Genomic DNA, 22448 nt, shown 5'->3' with positions numbered 1-22448 from the left:
AAAATCATACCATATAACAGTTTTTCCATCGAACAACACATTTGGATTACAAAATAAGGGTTGATCATATACATTTTCAGTGCTAAGATCAAATTCAATATCATCTCTTAAGAGATCAAAACCTTTAAACATTTCTTTGTAAACATTAGGAATACACTTCAAGTTTTCTGGTAAAGAAATGAATAATATTTCTTCTGATAAGTTCATATTTAAAATTTTTGAAATAAAATATTTAAATGTAGACTTCCATAGCACTTTATAATTCTTGTCTAAAAACCTGGCTAAAAATTTTAATCTAAATGCATACATCTTTGATTCAATATCAGGTAACTGTAAACCTCCATTACACTTTTGATCAATGATGGTGTTATATTTTACTAAGTGTGCACCATTATTCCACACAAAAGTAACACATGCAGTTTTAATATCTCGTAAAACTTGATCTGACATCGATGTTACAAACAAAGAATACCATAATCTTGACATGAATAATGAGGAAATAACATTCACTCTACCCTGTATTGTCAATTGCCTCTGCATCCACATATTCAATAAGGACTTAATTTTACTAACTTTGCCACTCCAATTTAAATGATCACAAACAGTTTTGTCTTTGCCAACATACACTCCTAACAATAAAATATAGTTTTCGCAAACTTGTAAATTATATTTGTTTTTTTCATTATCAGCTATTCTACCTTTGCCAATTGGCAATATCTCTGATTTTTGTCTATTTATTTTGGCGCCTGAACTGGCTTCATACATTTCAAAAACTTTAAAAATTTCATCAATAGAACTTTTGTCAGACACAGTTAAAGTAGTGTCGTCTGCGTGCTGAAAAATAAGAGCTTCATCAGTGGTATTTGGAATTTTAATACCAGATATATTCACATTTTTCCTTATATTACATTGTAAAGTTTCAGCTGCTAAAACATAGAGAAGGGCACTTATTGGACACCCTTGTCTTATCCCATTATCAACACAAAAATAGGGTGTCAAAAATCCATTGCATTTTACACAGCTATTAATTCTTGTATAGAAAATCTCTATCCACTTGATAAATACATCACCAAACCCAAATTTCTTTAAGGTTTTAAAAATAAACTCATGACTTTCTCTGTCAAAAGCTTTCTCTTGGTCAATTTTAACAATATAGCCTTCAAGTTCATCATTTTCAACTAAAGTAATTATATCTCTTACATTAGCAATATTATTACTAATATCTCTACCAATAATACAGCAAGTTTGGTTTTCTGATATAATAGTTGGTAATACCTTTTTAAATCTATTTGCCATTATTCTGGCCAATATTTTATAGTCAACTTGTAACAAAGATATTGGTCTATAATTTTTCAAAAGTTCATTTCCCAATCAATCTATCATAAAGGGAAGATAATTAATACAATGTTCAATGATAGTCTTTTTCAAAAATGATGAACGGTTCTTTATATTGGTATGTAATCATTTTAAACGTTTCAAATTTATGAACTTATTTTCGTACATCAATGTTTTTGATACACCAATAACAAAAACTGAAATATATTGAATTGATACATTTTGTAACTATTCAAATTTATATCAGAAACCTAAACTTAATATAAAATAATGAACCTGTTAAAGGGAGACAATACTCGCATAACTTTTTCGAATTGGCACATAATACAACGGAATGTCACTCTTGCATACAAATGGCACATCAATATAATTAATTAACTGTGCAATCGCGCTCCACCTTCAATGATGATTCTGAATTATAAATATAACCAAAAGTTGTTAATCTATAGATAGTAAAGACTAATGAAATCTAACCCACTGTTAAAATATTTCTTTGCATTTTTTTAAAACTTCCTCAGTAAAATGCTTGAGCCACTTGACTTTCATAGCTCATAATTAACGTTTTTACACAATATTTAAATCAAGTAGCTAAAGATTATTCGCTTCTCAAAGTGTAAGACACAATAAAAATCGTATGCATGCACCATCTTACCCAAAAACAGATTTAATTAAGTTCTGAACATTTCGACATTTCTTCGTTAAAACCGGTTTTAAACAAATCACAAGTACGTGTTAAGATCCGACTAAATACCCATATCTCGATATCGTCAGGTTAATTTGCTAAAACAATGTTAACTCGTCCCACTGCCTAATCGGCCCGTACTATATCGCCCCACTTTTGAAAAAGTGTAAAATCAAATTGAACAATCAGTCCGACTCACTTATTAACGAAAAGGGTTTAAACACCACTGAATAAAGGTCTGACAACTCGCACCACTTATAAATACATCTTGCTTCCTTTAAGTATGTTAAATTACTGATAGTTCATATCTAGTTGTCCTTGTGTAGTGGTATGTGTCGTGGCTTGATATGCTAAAGGTCTTGAGTTCGAATCCCAGCATAAACATTGGATTTTTTCTACCTAAATTTTGATAGATAGTCTTTTCCGTATAAGTTATAGATATTTCATATCTTTTATACAGATTTTTTCGTCTCGTGAGGTTGCCGAGGGGTTTCAACAAAAGCTATGGTATAATTTACGAAACACCACAAAACTGTCCAAAAGATATAAAATATCTGTTTTAACCTATCGCATATCTTGCTGTTTAAAAATGTGTATTTCATATATTTTTGTTAGTTTACTTTGAAGATATTTTTATAAGAATCAGTCAAATTACCCTTTTTGGACCTTGCATATTAAGCTCCGCCTTTTTTCTGAAATAAGCACGGGCTTCTGAAACAGCGGGAACATCAGTTAGACAATATTTTTCGACAGCGATGGATGCACATCTACATTGGTGACGGGTAACGTTTCAGACAAAAGAAATTGGATGTTCTGCATATGGCTGCAAGAGATATTTTAAAAGTTTTCCGGAACCCCAGATTAAAAGTTGAACTGCAATGGGTTAGTGTATTTTTTTATTTTATCAAAATGTTAAATGTTCGAAATGTTTAAATGTTTATTTTTAATTAATTTTATAATTCTGTGGAAATTTGAATCTTAAGAATCTTTTAGTGAGTTTGGATGAATAATTCCACGTTTTAATTTGTACCAGAAGACAAATTTAAGTCACGCATTAATTAACAGGGATTTCAAAATGTCCATGATTAAAATCGCATGTGATGTATATGTCTAGATAATTTAAACAAAATGGTCAGCTTCATTTAAAGAAACCTATGTTCAACTTCATTTAAAGAAACATATGTTCAGCTTCATTTAAAGAAACCTATGTTCAGCTTCATTTAAAGGAACCTATCTATTTTTAATTCGCAAACATTATTGTTATTTGGGAGCTACCATTTGATTTGTATGGGGGGGGGGGGGGGTAATCTCTGTCCTGCTTTTATATTTTTCACTCTGTTCGGTCCTTCGGTCCTGCCTTTTTTTTTTTTTAGTTTATCCTGACTTTTTTTTACCTAAATTGTCGTCCTGACTTTTTTTTTTTGCAAGTGTCTCATCCTGCCTTTTTTTTTACTCAAAACTCCTGTCCTGCCTATTTTTTTCAAATTTCATCCTAGCCCCCCCCCCCCCCCCCCCCCCCCCATAAAAATCAAATGGTAGCTCCCTTACTCAAGTAACATCGTTTGTTAATTTTTTGTTCATCTAAAAATATAGGGACAACGGAGTTGGTGTACATGGGTTCGATTCACACCCTAGGCATTCATTTATATCGGCTGGTGCAAAGCGGGCAGTTTAGCTTAATGGCCCACATTGACTCTGCTGTTCATATGTCAATTAAAAAATTCAGGCGGCCTCGTTCAGGTCTTGCCATCTTTGTTTTTCTTTTCGAAAATCATACACAACAAAACCATGGTATAATTATGAAACTTATACCATAGACAGCTATGGTATAATTTTAGGTTATTGAGATTTATACTCTTGTTGCATGCCCATAGGTTACATTGTACAGCTATAGGTTAATTGTATATTAAATCATAAGTTTTATAGTGGATTTGACATTCCCGCCATAATGTTACAGAACAAAGAAAAGCATGTATAACAAAGAATCTCAAACTGGGGTGATCTGGTAGGGGTGATCCGGCTTAGATCACCCCTGTTAGAACAAAGGAGATGGGATGTAATACAAAATACATATACATCAAATCATTGATATTTATTACCATGATATAAGCAGGTAACATGTGATCAAAGAACATTTACATCTCATGGTAAATCCTACAAATCAGATACACATCAAACTGTGAATGTATATATACCCGGTTGAAGTGAAGTAAATAATAGATCATATAAATAATAGGTGTAACAGTATTTTTATTTTCTTCTTTAAGAATTGTCAATTGAAAGATATTTGATAATGTAAAATCAGAAATGTTTGTCTTTGTGCAGTGGGGCGAAAGATACCAGAGGGACAGTCAAATTCATAGATCGAAAATAAACTGACAACCATGACAACGCAATGGGTTAAAAGTAAAAAAGACAAACAGACAAATAATAGTACGCATGACACTCAATAGAAAACTAAAGACTAAGCAACACAAACCCCACCAAAATTTGGGGGTGATGTCAGGTGCTACAGAAGGATAAGCAGATCCTGCTTCACATGTGGCACCATCGTTTTGCTCATGTTATTACAAACCCGGTAAATAGTCTAGTTAGGTAGGTCACATTCATGAAAAGGGAAGGGGATTGTAGTTACGAAGTAAGGAACATATCCGATATCATCTGTGAAACGGATATTCCAGAACGGTCAACCAACTCGTATTGGCGTCCGTCAAATTTGCAAAGGGATGATTTCAACTTCACCATTTTGATCGTTTGGTTTAATAGCTTCCTTTGGGGCAGAAAGATGCGATAGTATAGGTTTTGTAAAAATAAAATAAATTTCCAACACTTAAAATAACAATAGCAAAATGTGCTTGCTATTTATCTTGATAATACCATGATCACAATACCAATTCTGGCATTTTTTCAACAAAGAATGTTTTCCTAGATAAACCTAATACTGTTTATTTTCAGAAGTATCATTCAACCAACTGCACCTAGGAACGTAATTAAACTCTCAAGTCTTTTAATGCATATCGGCTAAAGATTGTACAGCTATATATTTGCTAGACCTTAATCATGGATAAAATAAACAGATCAAATAACCTAAAAATACAAAAGTTTTGTGTTATATGACAAACACAAAAATCGCAGGATCTGAGTAACCATAGTTATGTATGTATGGTAAAATAATTGAATTTCGAAAGACTTGAATACAAAATTTATGAATGATTAACAACCAAATTCAAAATAAACCGCCATGTTCAATTGATAAAATACTTAAATTGGTCACATGATACATGTGATATGCCACCTACCTGGTTGATAAGTAGGGTGTATAAATTCGAAGCATTCTTGAACGGATTTAAGACGATTATAAGGTATTATTTATTAAAGATTATCAACCAAATGATTAAAACTATTAATTGACAACATTAATGACTTTACTTGTTTACGTGCCACCTTAATTTATAATTTCATTCTGTTTTCACTTTCGTTTCAGATCTAGATGACGTTAGTCATTTTTCATCAAGAATGAACTAAATGTAAAGCAAGGACTTACAATAACAGATCACACATTCAACGGTAGGTAAAATTCATGGTTCATGGTGAGACAATGTTCAATCTTTTCAATTAAAAAAAAAAACAAAAAAAAAAAACCAGCAAGACGTGAACTTAAACCGGTATCTAGAGCAAACTCTGCAGACCAATTGTAATATAAATTCCGTCACTCAAATTGCTTTATACTATAGATACATTTATTTTATCTTTCACATCGTCATATTGTTTTGCGATGCCTTGGTTATTCCCATTCACTCATTATTGAAGCTGTCTGTGACAACCATACATATTTTTTTTTGTAAATGTAAGGCTGTGTAAACATTGGATATTAGAACAGTGTTAGAGTTAGAGTCTGTAAAAGTCACTTGATGTACTTTTTTTTTGTCTCTTTATTATTTTCTTTTTGAGGAATGTAGTTGCCAGTTTTTTCTCGACTTTGATATTAAATTTCAGGGCTTGTATTATGTTTTTGTTGTGTTTAATAAATAAAAAGTCATAATCCTATTGCAATGCTCAATTTATGCAAACCGGATGTTTGAGCAAATTGCAAAGACCAATCGCGACATAAATTCTGCCAATGAAATTGCTTTATAATCTGAATACATCTTTCATATCATCACACGGATGCCTTAATTAATCTTATTCACTCATTACTGAAATTTATTCGGACAACCATACATAATTTATCTGTAAGTGTCCTGGGAAATATTGGATATCAGGACAGTGTAATAGTTAGAGACTGTACAATAGTTATCAAAGGTACCAGGATTATAATTGAGTACGCCAGACGCGCGTTTTGTCTACATAAGACTCATCAGTGACGCTCAAATCAAAACATTTATAAAGCCAAACAAGTACAAAGTTGAAGAGCATTGAGGATCCAAAATTCCAAAAAGTTGTGTCAAATACGGCTAAGGTAATCTATACCTGGGATAAGAAAAATCCTTAGTTTTTCAAAAAATTCAGAGTTTTGTTTTCAGGAAATTTATAAAAATGACCACATTATTGATATTCATTTCAACACCTAAGTGTTGACTACTGGGCTGGTGATACCCTCGGGGACGAAACGTCCACCAGCAGTGGCATCGACCCAGTGGTGTAAATAGTTATCAAATGTACCAGGATTATAATTTAGTACGCCAGACGCGCGTTTCGTCTACATAAGACTCATCAGTGACGCTCAAATCAAAATATTTATAAAGCCAAACAAGTACAAAGTTGAAGAGCATTGAGGATCCAAAATTCCAAAAAGTTGTGCCAAATATGGCTAAAGTAATCTATGCCTGGGATAAGAAAATCCTTAGTTTTTCAAAAAATTCAGAGTTTTGTTTTCAGGAAATTTATAAAAATGACCACATTATTGATATTCATGTCAACACCTAAGTGTTGACTACTGGGCTGGTGATACCCTCGGGGACGAAACGTCCACCAGCAGTGGCATCGACCCAGTGGTGTAAATAGTTATCAAATGTACCAGGATTATAATTTAGTACGCCAGACGCGCGTTTCGTCTACATAAGACTCATCAGTGACGCTCAACTCAAAATATTTATAAAGCCAAACAAGTACAAAGTTGAAGAGCATTGAGGATCCAAAATTCAAAAAAGTTGTGCCAAATACGGCTAAGGTAATCTATGCCTGGGATAAGAAAATCCTTAGTTTTTCAAAAAAATCAGAGTTTTGTTTTCAGGCACGTCACATGCTGTACTTTTGTTTTTATGTTTATCATTTTCCTTTTTAGACATGACAAATCCAGTAGATTTTCGAATTTGAATGTCGCTTTGGTATTTTTCGCATTTCGTTGACAATTTAATATCAATTTTAAGCATTACTTACCTTAATTCCGCACCAGATAAAGCTTGACACGTAACTTTGAAGCCTGATTTCATTAAGACATATTGACCTCTAATGTTTCTTTTTTGTTGTAGTGTTACTGTACTATAAATTTTTACCCAATGATTTTCGTTTTTGTAAATCAATTCTTTTGAGAGCATTATCATGTATTTATAATGGTCAGTATATACGTATATGTCTTATTTACTCTTTAAGTGTTGTTCACACAGAGTTTCTCTTATAATTGAAGGTTCAATTTTCTATACCGTCTCTACCATGTTGTTTATAGTCATTAACAGATAAGTCTTTTAAACTACGCGTTAATGAATTGTAAGCACAATGATATCGATATATATATTTTTCCTTTTTTGAAGAATTAAAACTGTTTGAATTAGCTTCCAAGCATATTAAATTACCAGACCATGTTAAAAACAAAATAACAAAAATACCGAAAATTCAAAACGTAAAGTCCGTAATCAAATGGCATAATCCAAAGCTCAAACACATCAAGCGAATGGAAAACTTTACGAAATTTATGTTTGATAGCCCCCATCACAAATTATTTTAATCTAATGTTGATTTAGTGGTATACATTGTAGCTTTAGTGGCACATAATGTAATTCCGATAGAAACCCGGTGAATAATCACATTTACATATTTCTTCTATCTAACAGGATTTGGCTAGTTTATTACAAATTTTATCATAATGGTGTTAGGAAGGTACTCCACCAATATCGTCATTTGGTCTAAATTGATTGGAAAACCTTGCTACTGGAAGCAGTTTTAGATTTTGATTGGCCTTAATGAATTACTTCGATGAAGCTAAAACGCGAAAAGTTATGAAACTATTTTTGGTGGGTTGGTATTGCTCAGTCTTTATTTTTCTATGTGTAGAACGTTGTTTTGTCTTTCTTTTTCGAATTTTGCCATGATTTGTATCGGTTTCTGTTCGACTTATGAGTTTTTATTTCCATCTGGTATCAATAGGATTGATCATTTGCACATTCAACTAGTGATTAGTATAAGATACTTTGCAGAAAGTCATTAAAGAATCTGATCAGTAAGGCCAAAAGACGGGTCCTATTTCTTGTTGAATGTACAATTAGGATGCTTTAGTCATTATCACAGTGTTTCAAAGATAAAACAAGGATCAGTATGTTGACTTGTGTTATCCATGTATCAAAGTCCTACATGTGGTTGAAACATTTTCCAATTTTCGCCAAATTTCTGGGGGTTTATTTTGGGTTGTTTTTTTCTTTTTTTTTTTCAAAGTTTACCGCTTTACCTTAATACTAGGGTGAAATAAAATCCTTCTTATCTTCCTTAGTCGAGAATGTTTAAATAAAACAAACCTGACAAATCTGTTAAATCATATATTCAAAATAGGTTTTAATTTTTCTATTGCAGAATTATGGCAAGTAACTGGAGTGTTTGCGGGATCTGTGATTATCGCCACATTACCAAACCATCAAATGTGTGGTGTTCTGAGTGTGATGAAGGGCTGTGTGAAGAATGTAAAGAGCATCATAGTATTTCAAAAGGATCTAGAAATCACGACGTTGTATCTATTACCGAGTACCAGAAACTTCCTAACGATGTATTACAATTGGCACGTTCTTGTGATAGACACAATGAGAAATACGTGCTGTTCTGTAGGAAGCATGATTGTCCGTGCTGCAAGAAATGTGTAGTTGATACACACATGGAATGTAAAGAATTGATAGATATCGATGATATAACACGAAATATCAAATCTTCGCATGCTTTTGCTGAAATCGAACAGACCTTGTCAGAAATTGCAGAGAACATTAGAAGACTTCGAATCGACCGGGAAGACAATTTGGCGTCAATCCGGAAAAAGAGTAGAGAAATTAAAAAAGAGGTTTTAGAAAATCGAGCTAGTATCAATCTTCATCTAGATAAACTTCAGGATGCCATATTGAAAGATCTCAAAACGAGGGAAGAAGAAGAAAGTAACAAAATACGACGATTAATAAAGTCATTGATAGATAAAGAAAACGAGATCACAGAACACCAAAAAAATATTGGCAACATAAAGCAGTATGCATCAGAGCTGCAGACTTTCCTCGCTTTGAAACACATAGAAAAAAATGTCGTAGCAGAAGAAAAGTACACTCAATCAATGGTTAAAAGTGATGGTGCGAACCAAGTTTACTTGTCATGCAAGATTAACCCGTCATTGCAAGGTTTGATATCTGCCATTCAGACATTTGGAGATGTCGTGTTGACAGCAGATCCATGTAAAATACCAATCCTGAAACATAAGGGTAAACAAGCTCAGATGATGGTAGCCGTAACACCTTTAAATATCGACAGCTTAACACCTGCATTGCTGCAGAAAATTGACACACAGTTGGGTGGTATTAGGGGTTGTACGCTTCTGGCTGATTGTAGAATGGTACTCGCAAGTTTATTAAGAAGAACAATTCAAGTCTATAAGCCAGATGGTTCTCTTGATTTTGAGATTGGAAACGTCGGTCCTGTATTCGATGTGACATACATAGGAGATAACTCAGTTGCTGTGACTTCTGGTTATGACAAGGACTCCCTTCAAATTAATTTAATTGACCTAAAAACAAAGAAAGTGAGGAAAACATTGAAAGTGAACTCAGTAAACGCTGGAGTAGCATACAGTGAAGATAAATTGATTTATTGTGCTGTAAAGGATGGAATACAAATGATTAGCCTTAATGATGAATCCATTGTAAATGTTACTAAGATTTATTTATCAAACCATTCATATGTCACAAAATTCAGAGATAAGATTATCTATACATACTGTGAGAATGATAGTGTAACCTGTATTGACTTTCAAGGAAACATACAATGGGTGTTTAAAAATGTGAAAGTTATAAAAAGCCCTTTGGGTATATCTGTAGATGGAAATGGAAATGTGTACGTAGTAGGATGTAATACGAACAATGTCGTTGTTATCTCTCCCGACGGACACACATATAGAGAACTTCTTACGAGTAAGAACGGACTGGAAAGGCCAGCAGCGATACACGTCGACAGATCAAATAATAAGATGTTAGTTGCAAGTAGAGAGGGAACTGCGTTCGTGTTTAATCTTAAATAATGTGGGAACTATGATGACAGTAATGTTAAAGTCAGTGTTTCTTGATAGTAAGAAAATATAAACAATGGAAAAGAAAAAAAAAAGAAAATTTAAAGATATATTGAATTGTTTTATATCTGAATATATACAGTTTATTTATTTTCTAAAGGTTATAGTTCATTTGTCCATTTGTCTTCGGTGAAGAGTAAATTGTCTCATGAGCAATTATAACACTTTCATTTTTTTTTATACCAGGCATTTGCTATGATGAGTGCTCTACTGATTAACCTTGGTCATGCATTATATTTATGTCTATATTAACTAGAACATTTCTTTTTTATAATATTGAACTGATTTTTTTTATTTTCCAGCCGACACACTTCAATTGCTATAGAATAAGCATATTTTCTTATTTTTTTTAAAGGCTTTCAAAATGTTTGTTAGAGCACATCCTTCCTCTAACCTTGGGCGGAAGTGTCATAGAACAAGAGGCTCTCAAGAGCCTGAATCGCTCACCTTAATTCTTTTGGTTAAATCTCTCATCAATGATTATTTTGGCTTTTCAATTTATTTAAATGTTTTTTGGATCGTCCTATTTTCTTCAAAAGCCAAAAAAAATAATCATTTTCTCCTATGTTCTATTTTAGCCATAGGAGCTATGTTTCTTGACATACAAGGAAATAAAATATAAAATTTATACTAGATACTCTGAAACTCATTTAGCCTAAGTTTGGCTGAAATTGATACAGCAGTTTCAAAGGAGAAGATTTTTTAAAGTAAGTCAACATGATGAACAAATTGTGAAAAAAGTCTTTAAAGGGCAATAACTCCTTAAGGGGTCAATTGACAATTTTGGTCAAATTGACTTAATTGAAGATCTTACTTTGCTGAACATTATTGCTGTTTACAGTTTCTTTCTATTTATAATTATATTCAAGATAATAAACAAAAACAGCAAAATTTCCTTAAAATTATCAATTCAGGGGCAGCAACCCAACAACAGGTTGTCTGATTCATCTGAAAATTTCAGGGCAGATAGAAATTGACCTGATAAACAATATTACCCACGTCAGATTTGCTCTAAATGCTTTGGTTTTTGAGTTATAAGCCAAAAACTGCATTTGACCCCTATGTTCTATTTTTAGCAATGGCGACCATGTTTGTTGATAGATCATAACTTCGGATACAATTTACAAACAAGATACCCTAAGGAACATTCAGTTAAAGTTTGGAAGTATTTGGCCCAGTAGTTTCAGAGGAGAAGATTTTTGTAAAAGATTACTAAGATTTACGAAAAATGGTTAAAAATTGACTATAAAGGGCAATAACTCCTAAAGGGGTCAACTGACCATTTCCGTCATGTTGACTTATTTGTAAATCTTACTTTGCTGAACATTATTCCTGTTTACAGTTTATCTCTATCTATAATAATATTCAAGATAATAACCAAAAACAGCAAAATTTCCTTAAAATTACCAATTCAAGGGCAGCAACCCAACAACAGGTTGTCTGATTCATCTGAAAATTTCAGGGCAGATAGATCTTGACCTGATAAACAATATTACCCCATGTCAGATTTGCCCTAAATGCTTTGGTTTTTGAGTTATAAGCCAAAAACTGCATTTGACCCCTATGTTCTATTTTTAGTAATGGCGACCATGTTTGTTGATAGATCATAACTTCGGATACAATTTACAAACTATATACCCTAAGGAACATTCAATTAAAGTTTGGAAGTATTTGGCCCAGTAGTTTCAGAGGAGAAGATTTTTGTAAAAGATTACTAAGATTTACGAAAAATGGTTAAAAATTGACTATAAAGGGCAATAACTCCTAAAGGGGTCAACTGACCATTTCCGTCATGTTGACTTATTTGTAAATCTTACTTTGCTGAACATTATTCCTGTTTACAGTTTATCTCTATCTATAATAATATTCAAGATAATAAACAAAAACAGCAAAATTTCCTTAAAATTACCAATTCAGGGGCAGCAACCCATCAACGGGTTGTCCGATTCATCTGAAAATTTCAGAACAGATAGATCTTGACCTGATAAACAATATTACCCCATGTCAGATTTGCTCTAAATGCTTTGGTTTTTGAGTTATAAGCCAAAAACTGCATTTGACCCCTATGTTCTATTTTTAGCCATGGCGGCCATCTTGGTTGGTTGGCAGGGTTACCGGACACATTTTTTAAACTAGATACCCCAATGATGATTGTGGCCAAGTTTGATTAAATTTGGCCTAGTAGTTTCAGAGGAGAAGATTTTTGTAAAAGTTAACGACGACGGACGCAGGACGACGACGGACGACGGACGCAAAGTGATGGGAAAAGCTCACTTGGCCCTTCGGGCCAGGTGAGCTAAAAATAAAACGAACTAACATAAAAACAAAAGCCACAAAGCTCTGTCCAATACTAGTGACAGTTAATATTAGAGCTGGTTTAAAGCCAACTTCAACAAACGGGTAAATAATGTTCTCCCAAACTTGTGTCTATAGTGTCCGATATCCTTTTAAAGCAGAAAATCCCTTTCAAATCTAGTTTGAATGGAATAAATGGAAATTCAGTTGTTTTAAAAAAGTTGGAGAAAAACTCAACATCAGTATAGACATAACATCACTCATTACATCTATTATTTTAATTTCTTTACTTTAAAAAACTGTTTCCAGCATGCTTTATTATATCAACAAAGAAGGTACTGAACTTGTTTACAATTTTATCATGCACTACAACATGTAGTATTAGACCGTATTTTTTAGTATAAAGTCTTTCCTGTATTGGTGTTATGCTAATTCGGAGGTGTAAACTATTTGTACAACGCTTTGTATTTCAAAAGGCATAATATCCGTATACAACTTAAAGCTGTGATTGGAAACCTTATGTTGCGATGTTCCATCTAGAATGAAATTTGAAAAAAGGCAGGACAGGAGTTTTGAGTTAAAAAAAGGCAGGATGTGCAACTTGGCAAAAAAAAAAAGACAGGATGACAATTTATGTAAAAAAATAAAATCAGGATAAACTATAAAAAAAAAAGCAGGTCCGAAAAGGGTGAAAAATAACAAGGCAGGACAGAGATTACAACTAAAAAAAATGCAGGGCAACATTTTTCATTCTAGCCCCCCCTAAAAATCAATTGGAAGCGGCGTTTAACACCAATCAATCAATCAGCATATTTATGATTACAAAACTGTTGAATTTTTGAAATACCAAGGCTTTTATACCTGAGGAATAGATTACCTTAGCTGTATTTGGCAAAACTTTTAGGAATTTTGGTCCTCAATGCTCTTCAACTTTCTACATTATATGGCCTTTTTAACTTTTTGGATTAAAGCGTCACTGATGAGTCTTTTGAAGACGAAATGCGCGTCTGGCGTAAATACAATATTTATTCCTGGTATCTATAATGAGTTTTGACCCTCTTAGGCAGTCAGTGGGTCCCCACTTATGAAAATTTCTGGATCCGCCACTGTTGTCTGCATGAAACTCAAGTTACTCTTGAATATAAATATGATGAGTGAAAAAATTTAGCGTCAAATGTTCTTATTTGAAAAACTGTCAATTAAAATAATATAATTGTTGAAATTTTTGTAATTGTCTTTAGTGGAGTGTTTTGGCACTAACTAGTTCTACATTACTTTTTACATATTTTTCTGGTAAATGCTTTTTTATTTAGTTTTAGCAGCAGTTCATTTAAATTTGGTGAGGATCTATAACCAACATTTAAAAAAAAAGGCAAATGTATAATTATCTCAAAGTTTTGATATCAATAGGTCCTCTTGTTGATTTCAAATGAATTTATTGTTAGTTTAATCCCAAATTATTCTTATTTTATTATTTAGTATTCAAACGTTTTAAAATTTAAAAAAAATAATAGCCTGATTTATGGCAAAACAAAGATAACAAGACAGAAACAAAAAAGGGAATGATGGTGTTAAACATGTTTGTGAGCAACCCAACCAAAGTCATCTACTATGAATCTTATTGACAATAAAAATAAAACTAGGCCTTCATAATCTGTTGGGGTCACTTGTTGTGTAATGACTGAAAATGGACTAACATGTAGCCAATATTGAAAATGGACTGCCACTAAAACTAAAATTAGAAACATTAACCAAACAAATATGTAATTTATAGTCTTTCAAAGTTGGTATACGGTATGGATTTTGTTCCTTGTTAAAGGCTGTAAGACGACACTAGTCCTTAATCAACTTCAGTTGGAATCTGTCAAATAGCTGGTAATTATACTACATCATCTTATTTTTGTAATTGTATATAATGGAGATGTGATCTTTACTGGCACAGAAAATCTCTTTCAAAATATAAATGGATATCAACGTCAAATTAATAAAATTTAAGAATCACAAAAACAAGTAAATATTTCTATCTTTATTATTCTATCATGTTCTTTGTACTATATATTTCCCTTGAAAAAGACAATGTTTTTTCATAATTTCTATTCAAACATTCTCATAATTATAAAGCCCAACAGAATCTTATTCCTGATCTTTGACACAAAATAAAAGCATCGAACAGCACAACCATCATTTTTTTCTTTATGTTTGGAGAAAATTTGACTAACAAGTGATAAGATTTTCATCAGAAAAAAAGTGTCAACCAATCGAAGATTTTTTTCAGAGCTATTTTATGCACTTTTTATGTTTTTATTGAAATCTGAATACATTTATAATCTAGAGGCTTTTATAGCAAATCTAAAGAATCAATTATTGATGTATGAATCCAAAAGATAATTTCACAATGATTATAGACATACACATCCATTTGAGTTTATAACTGAAGTCACATATATGTGCAGGCCGTACTTTCACCAATAATGGTTTACTTTTATAAATTTTGTCTTGGACATGAGAGTTGTCTCATTCGCACTCATACCACATCTTCTTATATCTATATATCAAATGTATACAAATAAGTACTTATCTAGATTGATTTTTTTGAAACAGAATACTTTTATGGTAATCATTGGAGCCTACCTGTTTGAATGGTTAGTTCAGTAACGGTTGAATTTATTTTCTGTCTATCTGTCTGGCAGCTGGTAGGTTATGAAAATTTGAATTGAAAAACAAAACAAGTTAAAAGTACAGACATTAATAGCATTAATGTCATGTATTGTATATGTTGCCACCAATTTGTAATATGAATGTTTCTTCAGATGACCAGGACTATCAAGCAACTAAGTCATGTGACCAACCAAGAAACAGGTTTTTAGAAGTTTGATAATAGAAACCTAACAACAAGTAATGCCAATATCTTATGCCCTTCAGTTTTCAGATAATATGGTACATGTAAACCAATTTTATACAGTCAAATTCTGGTCATGTATTCAATTGATATCATGTCAATGAAAAGCATGGATTTAAGACAAAAAATAACCACAATTGCCAGCCATGACTTATACTAGCAACATAAATATAAAAGTATAAAAAAAGGAAAATAAATATCAATGAAAAAAATAGGTATTCTTAAATTAACATTCAAATACAAAATAATAACTAATGACTTTGATCTAGACATCAACAAACAAAAAGTACTAAGACATTATACTGTACCACACATGATTAAAGATACAATTACAGCATAACAACCACAATAGATATAAGAGTAACATTTAACTGGTACTTTGTCATTATTTAACAAATATTAAAGTTGTGATACTAATTCTTGAACAAATCTGATTTATAATTACTGTGGATTCATTATTATTCGTTGGATACCAATTTTCGTGGATTTCGTGGGTGCAGGTAAACCACAAAATCAAATGTTCAACAAATGACAATTTTTCTATAGGCTTGTAAGTAAACTTCTTCAAAACCATGAAATTAAAGATCCACGAACATGTAAGTTTTCTTGAATCTACGAAAATTGGTACCCACAAAATTCTTGCTATTATCTAAGCATAAGTTTATCCATGAATTATAATGTACTATTGTTAAGAAACTGCGAAAATCAACCTTCTCATTAGCTTAACACATACAAAGTTGCAAAAATGTCTTACTATTTATTTATATGAATACTATTATAACAAACATTATTTGAACTTAAACTTTAAATACAAATGATATCTTTTTTTTCAAATCTAGTTCTTTTTCCACAGATGTCAATTTTCAAACGATCTGAGAAGTGAAACATAGGATGTTATAGCTCACAACAATATCACAGAATTATGTTATTTGTCCTGTCTAAAACGTATCATGATTATTATGTAGATTTCATAAGTGTTGGCAGACTTTTGAATATCTTCACTGCCCATCCCATTAAGAAGTTCCACAGTGACTTGGCCATAGTGAATCTGTTCATCAACAATCTCCAAAGAATAATTAAACCAAACACATTGATACATAGGTTGATTCTCTGGAGTCTGAAAAAGAAAAGCATTTAAATTTATTCTCTTTGTCTGTTATAGGCCCGAGACAATTTAGAGCTTAACATATTATAAAGACCCATGTCTATTAATATAGGTTTCATAACAAGTGAGAATTGAGTTTTGCTTCATATCAACTTGAGTTATTTAATTTCAAATTAGTTTTAAACAAGCCTGCAGCGAGTTCATTATTACTAATTAAAGAACCTTAGTGAGCACGCTCACATACCCCACGTCCCCACATTGTCATTGGAGAAATTAAATAAGTATAAGAAAAAAAAATTGTATAAGAAAAAATATTGAATAATAATTTCCTGTCAATATACACATCTACATAGTAGGTCATTATTATCTACAAAATTCCATGAAATTCTGTTGTGTGTTTTCAGAGGAGTTGAGATGACAAACTGTTGCAGAAGTACATTGAAGCAAATAAGTTCAAAGGGGCGTAACTCCTAGAAATAAAATTGAATTGTAATTTCCCGTCGATATGCACAACTACATAGGATGTCCTTATTATCTGAAAAGGTTTCATGAAATTCTGTTGTGTAGTTTCAGAGGAGTTGCGATGACAAACTGTTGCAGTAGTACATTGAAGTAAATAAGTTCAAAGGGGCGTAACTCCTAGAAAAAAAATTGAATCGCAATTTCCCGTCGATATGCACAACTACATAGTATGTCCTTATTATTTGAAAAGGTTTCGTGAAATTCTGTTGTGTGGTTTGAGAGGAGTTCCGATGACAAACTATTGCAGTAGTACATTGAAGTAAATAAGTTCAAAGGGGCGTAACTCCTGGAAAAAAAATTGAATCGCAATTTCCCGTCGATATGCACAACTACATAGTATGTCCTTATTATCTGAAAAGGTTTCGTGAAATTCTGTTGTGTGGTTTGAGAGGAGTTGCGATGACAAACTATTGCAGTAGTACATTAAAGTAAATAAGTTCAAAGGGGTGTAACTCCTAGAAAAAAAATTGAATCGCAATTTCCGGTCGATATGCACAACTACATAGTATGTCCTTATTATCTGAAAAGGTTTTGTGAAATTCTGTTGTGTGGTTTGAGAGGAGTTGCGATGACAAGAAACAGGACTGACGGACGGACGGACGGGTCAAAAACATTATACCCTGCGCAACTTCGTTGCGTGGGGTATAATAAAATAATGAGTGTGATATCAAGAGATATCAAATTCTCCCGAGTTCATAAGCCTATTTCTCTTATGGTCAACCCTCTCATTGTGATAAATAAAAAATTCTGTGAATCCTTGATCTAGTCTTTTGCCCATACCAGTATGACGTCATATGTCCTATTCCAGCGTCAAACTTTTTTTTAATGGGATTGTTCATAAGGTAACAATTAACAGACAGACATTCACTCTATGAAGCCACATTATTCTAACTTCCAGCCTACCCGTCTTTCCTCATACACTAAAATTGGGCATTATAAGCAGATTAATAGCCAACACCAATTTTCAAGTCTTTACCCCTATTGGTTTGACCTGGCTATCCATAGAACAGACCACCAAGTTACCTCAAGACCATATAGGTCATAAAGGTGGTTGGTTTTCAAAAGAATGGTGTATTGTCCAAGTCAATTTTAAAACAAGATATAAATGATTACTTCATTGATTGTGCTTAACATTTTAAACATTTAAAGTCCTCTTATTCCAATAAGAAAAGAGTAACAATTAACATTAGAGTTTTGGGATTGTTGAGGCATTATTATACTGTTTAATAATGTAGAATCTATGAAATACTTGTATATTACAAACCTTTGAAGGTTTTTTCTTGCTCTTGGTAACTCTGACAATTCTTCTTTCAGTACAAATTGTTTAGTTCCTAAACAGTAGCGCTCCATATACTTAGACCAATCTATTAATTTAGGGTCAAAGTTGAACGTCTATAAAAATAAAACAAAAGAACAAATAACCATTATACATGTTATAAGAGATTAATTAAGGTAATTATTGTGCATTTCGTCAAATTTGTGTTATATCAAATTGTTTTACAGGGTCTTTTTTTTTGGTATCCTTTAGATTAAATAAATGGGGAATGTGCCCATGGGACACAGATGATGCCCCTGCTTGCATATCATATAAAGTTATAAAAGGACATAACTGAAAAACGGTAAAAGTGACGCTACCCAAATTTGTACTTGGTCTGAGTTTTGTAGTAATAAGTATTGTGTATAAGTTTCATGACATTTGGTGGAGGCAAACTTAAGTTAGAGAACTAAAAAAAAAAAATTCATCCATTTTCCATTTGTACAAAGGCATAACTCTAGAACAGTAAAAGTGACACCACTAAAATTTAAAATTGATCTGTATTTTGTGGTTATAAGCATTGTGTATAAGTTTCATAACATTTGTTTGAGGCTAACTTAAGTTAGAGAACAGAAAGAAATTGTAAAGGGGCATAACTCTAGAACGGTTAAAGTGACACCACCAAAATTCAAACCTGATCAGTGTTTTGTGGTAATAAGCATTGTGAAAAAGTTTCATAACATTTGGTTGAGGCAAACTTAAGTTAGAGAACAGATTCAACTTTGGGAAGTACGTACAGGCAAATGTAAAACGTAATGCCCCCTCTGCTATGGCAGGGGCATAAAAATAACAAATGAAACTTTTTTTAGGGGATTTTGTTACTCCTATTAATTTGACAGAAAATATATATAAAAATAATTTATGTCAAGTCTGTCAATTTTGACATTTTGATGAAGTCTGAGTATTATTATAAATGACATTCCTACACTAAACTGACCCGACTATATATTTCCTATTATTTTATAGCATTAAAATTTGATCATCCAAAGGATAGAAGTAACAGATCTTAAAATGTATCATTTATAAAAATTTCAAAACCAAACCCCCTCTCCATAAAAAAACAAAGATTTTTTTTTGAAAAGAAGCAATTTACCTTTTGGTCTTCAGTTGTCATTTTGTTCAGCAACATGTACAAATTGCCATTTGCAAATTCCCATTCATTTGAGGTAAAAAAATCTAAACTACCAACTGATCTACGTAGTCTATCTTGTATTTTAACAAATCTGTAATAAAACGAATTAGTCATTTTTTAACAAATGTGACACCATTATTTATTGCACAAATCATTGATGGATCCATAGTCCAAACCACCACATAAATATATATATCAATGAAACCACATAAAACTAAACCCAATGTTAACCAAACATCAAAATGTATCAGAGAGTAAAAAATAAGTCTTTTGTAAATAATAATTGAAATCCATATATAATCCAAAAGCAACATTTCGTTGCAAAGGGCACTGTTTAGACAGGCTTAAATTGTGAAAGTATACATCTCTTCTACTGCAGAAAGGCAATGAATCCAAATTTTGAGTTCATTCTATTCTTATCATGCGTTAAAACCATCACAACAATTCAGTGTATTGTATAGCTCTGCATCTACACACAAAAATTCTTTATTACAAACATCTTATAATAGGTATTTATATCATTTATTTTTCTGGAGAGGACAACACAAGTATGATTTACTTGTGTCCATTCCATTTTACTTTGATTCACTTAAACATTTTTAAAGCTAATCTATTATTTGAGTATTTGTGTTTGACATGATCATTTGGAACTGAAACCCTGGATGTAATGTCAACATTAGCTAAAATTATAAATACTGCCAATTTACTTACATAGTTCGTTTCCCCTGTATCCATAAGAAAAAGTCCATGATATAAGCAGGTATCATGTGATCAAACAACATTAATATTTCATGGTGAATCCTACAAAATAGATATACATCAAATCATTAATATCTTATAGTGAATCCTACAAAATAGATATACATCAAATCCTGGATATTTATAACCCTGAAGTTAGTACTATCATCATCTGAAATGAAGTATGTAAGAGCTTATAATATAAATAACAGGTGTAATTTTCTTCTCCAAAAATTATTAATTGAGATTCCTTTACAGCACATATTATAACTGTACATACAGTACTGTAAATTCAGAAATATTTGGAATCTTTTGGTTGTTGCGATTGGATAGGTTTTGTAAACACATATTATTGTTTGCAGCAGGGTCAACATTATGGTTACAGTTGTTTTTTTTAGACATCAAAAAATTTGTCAATTTTATTTCATTTTCTGAAATTTGGACAGAAGCTTTTTGATGACCAAAGACCATATCCATAGCAATTTGAAAATATTTATTTCATTTTTCTGTATTTATCTTATAAATAGACAAAGTTTTTTTCACATTTAACATTAAGATACAGACTAAGAGTTTTTCAGTCATCAATAACTTTGTCAAATATCCATGGAATTTTATGAATAGTTAGTGTGACATCAGAAAAATATTTAAATGTTACTGTAAACTTACAAATTTTTGGTAAATCTGGGATTGGGTATCCTGGTGACTGTGTTTACTGGGTTTTTCATGAAATACTTATAACTATCTTTCTCTGTAAAATACAAAAGCAAAGTTTTTAGTAATTATGAAGTAGTAAACATCCTGTAATGGCAATTAATCTATATAAAATAAAAATGCTCTCTATTAATTTTTGTTTCTGCAAAAAATATAATAAAATTGGTAAAAGTGGTCATTCAGGGGCAATAACTCCTATAAGCGGGTCAATTGACAATTTCGACTAAGTTGACTTATTTGTAGAACTTATTTTGCTGAACACTTTGGCTTGTAGAATTTCTCTTTATCGAGTATAATTTCTGCAAAAAAAGGAAACAATTAGTAAAATATTTCTTTCAAGGGCAATAACTCCTATATATGAGGTGTCAATTGACAATCTATCCATGATGACTTACGTAGATCATATTTTGTTGAAATTTTTACTATCAAAAGATTCTCAATATAAACTACCGGTATAGTTTCTTTAAAAAAAAATACAAAAAGGGTAAGATCATTATTTAAAGGCAGTAACTCCTATAACAGGTCATTTGACGATTTCTTCCAAGTTGACTTATTGTAGATTTTAATAATCTGGACCTTTTCACTGTTTAAAATTTCTCTCTATCTGTTATAGCTTTCAAGATAATAACCAAAAACTGAGAAATTTGCCAAAAATTTTACATCTCAGGGGCAATTACTCCTAATACTGTTGTACTATTTTTCTGAAAATTCTGAAGGAGATACAACTTGACCTGCTGATCAATTCTACGATGTCAGATTTGCTCTTTCTGCTTTAATTTTTGAGATGTATAAGCCAAGAAACTAGGTTGTCTAATATTTCTGAAATTATTCATAAAATCAACCTTAACCTGATGATCCGTCAGATATCCTCTAACTCCTTAAGTTTTTGAGATATAAGCCAAACCAGATGCTCCGCAGGGCGTAGCTTTATACGACTGCAGAGGTTGAACCCTGAACGGTTGGGGCAAGTATGGACACAACATTCAAGCTGGATTCAGCTCTAAATTTGGATTGTGATTAAATAGTTGACACAGCATAGGTTTCTGACACAGAATGAATGTGTTCTAATGAACTTAAAATTTTTGTTTTCTCTTAGAGCAATTCACTATGCTGTTGAATATTAATCCTCTCAAAAAAATTTTTGAAGAAATTTTCTTTTTTATTTATGAAATTTCAAATGAGAAAACTTG

At 32.0% G+C, this 22448-nt stretch overlaps 2 protein-coding genes across 5 annotated transcripts in view; one reads left to right on the top strand and one right to left on the bottom strand.

Moving 5' to 3' along the window:
• LOC139481585 (fatty acyl-CoA reductase 1-like) overlaps positions 1–22448 on the bottom strand; it is a 40521-nt gene that overhangs the window by 4643 nt on the left and 13430 nt on the right. The window contains exons 10-15 of one of the 4 annotated variants that reach the window (XR_011654639.1): positions 21214–21295; positions 20521–20610; positions 19771–19900; positions 18627–18754; positions 15577–16852; positions 14851–15515 (exon numbers count right to left, since the gene is read on the bottom strand). Coding sequence is in view for 2 of the 4 variants with exons in the window: in XM_071265005.1 (XP_071121106.1) it covers positions 16693–16852; positions 18627–18754; positions 19771–19900; positions 20521–20610; positions 21214–21295 (590 nt within the window). In the remaining 2 variants the exon portion in view is untranslated. Of the gene's footprint in view, positions 1–14850; positions 16853–18626; positions 18755–19770; positions 19901–20520; positions 20611–21213; positions 21296–22448 lie in introns of those variants that run through there. The other 3 variants (XR_011654640.1, XM_071265005.1, XM_071265006.1) reach the window with 3 other exon arrangements.
• On the top strand, positions 5299–10772 carry LOC139481568 (uncharacterized). Its single transcript, XM_071264987.1, has 3 exons — positions 5299–5379; positions 5502–5584; positions 8801–10772. Exon 3 carries the CDS (start codon positions 8805–8807, stop codon positions 10491–10493), a length of 1689 nt encoding a protein of 562 aa, XP_071121088.1. The 5' UTR covers positions 5299–5379; positions 5502–5584; positions 8801–8804; the 3' UTR covers positions 10494–10772.

Source organism: Mytilus edulis, chromosome 7 (assembly GCF_963676685.1).
Source record: "Mytilus edulis chromosome 7, xbMytEdul2.2, whole genome shotgun sequence".
Taxonomy (NCBI): domain Eukaryota; kingdom Metazoa; phylum Mollusca; class Bivalvia; order Mytilida; family Mytilidae; genus Mytilus; species Mytilus edulis.
Note: the sequence above shows the minus strand (reverse complement) of the source record. Positions and strands in the feature narration are given on the sequence as shown.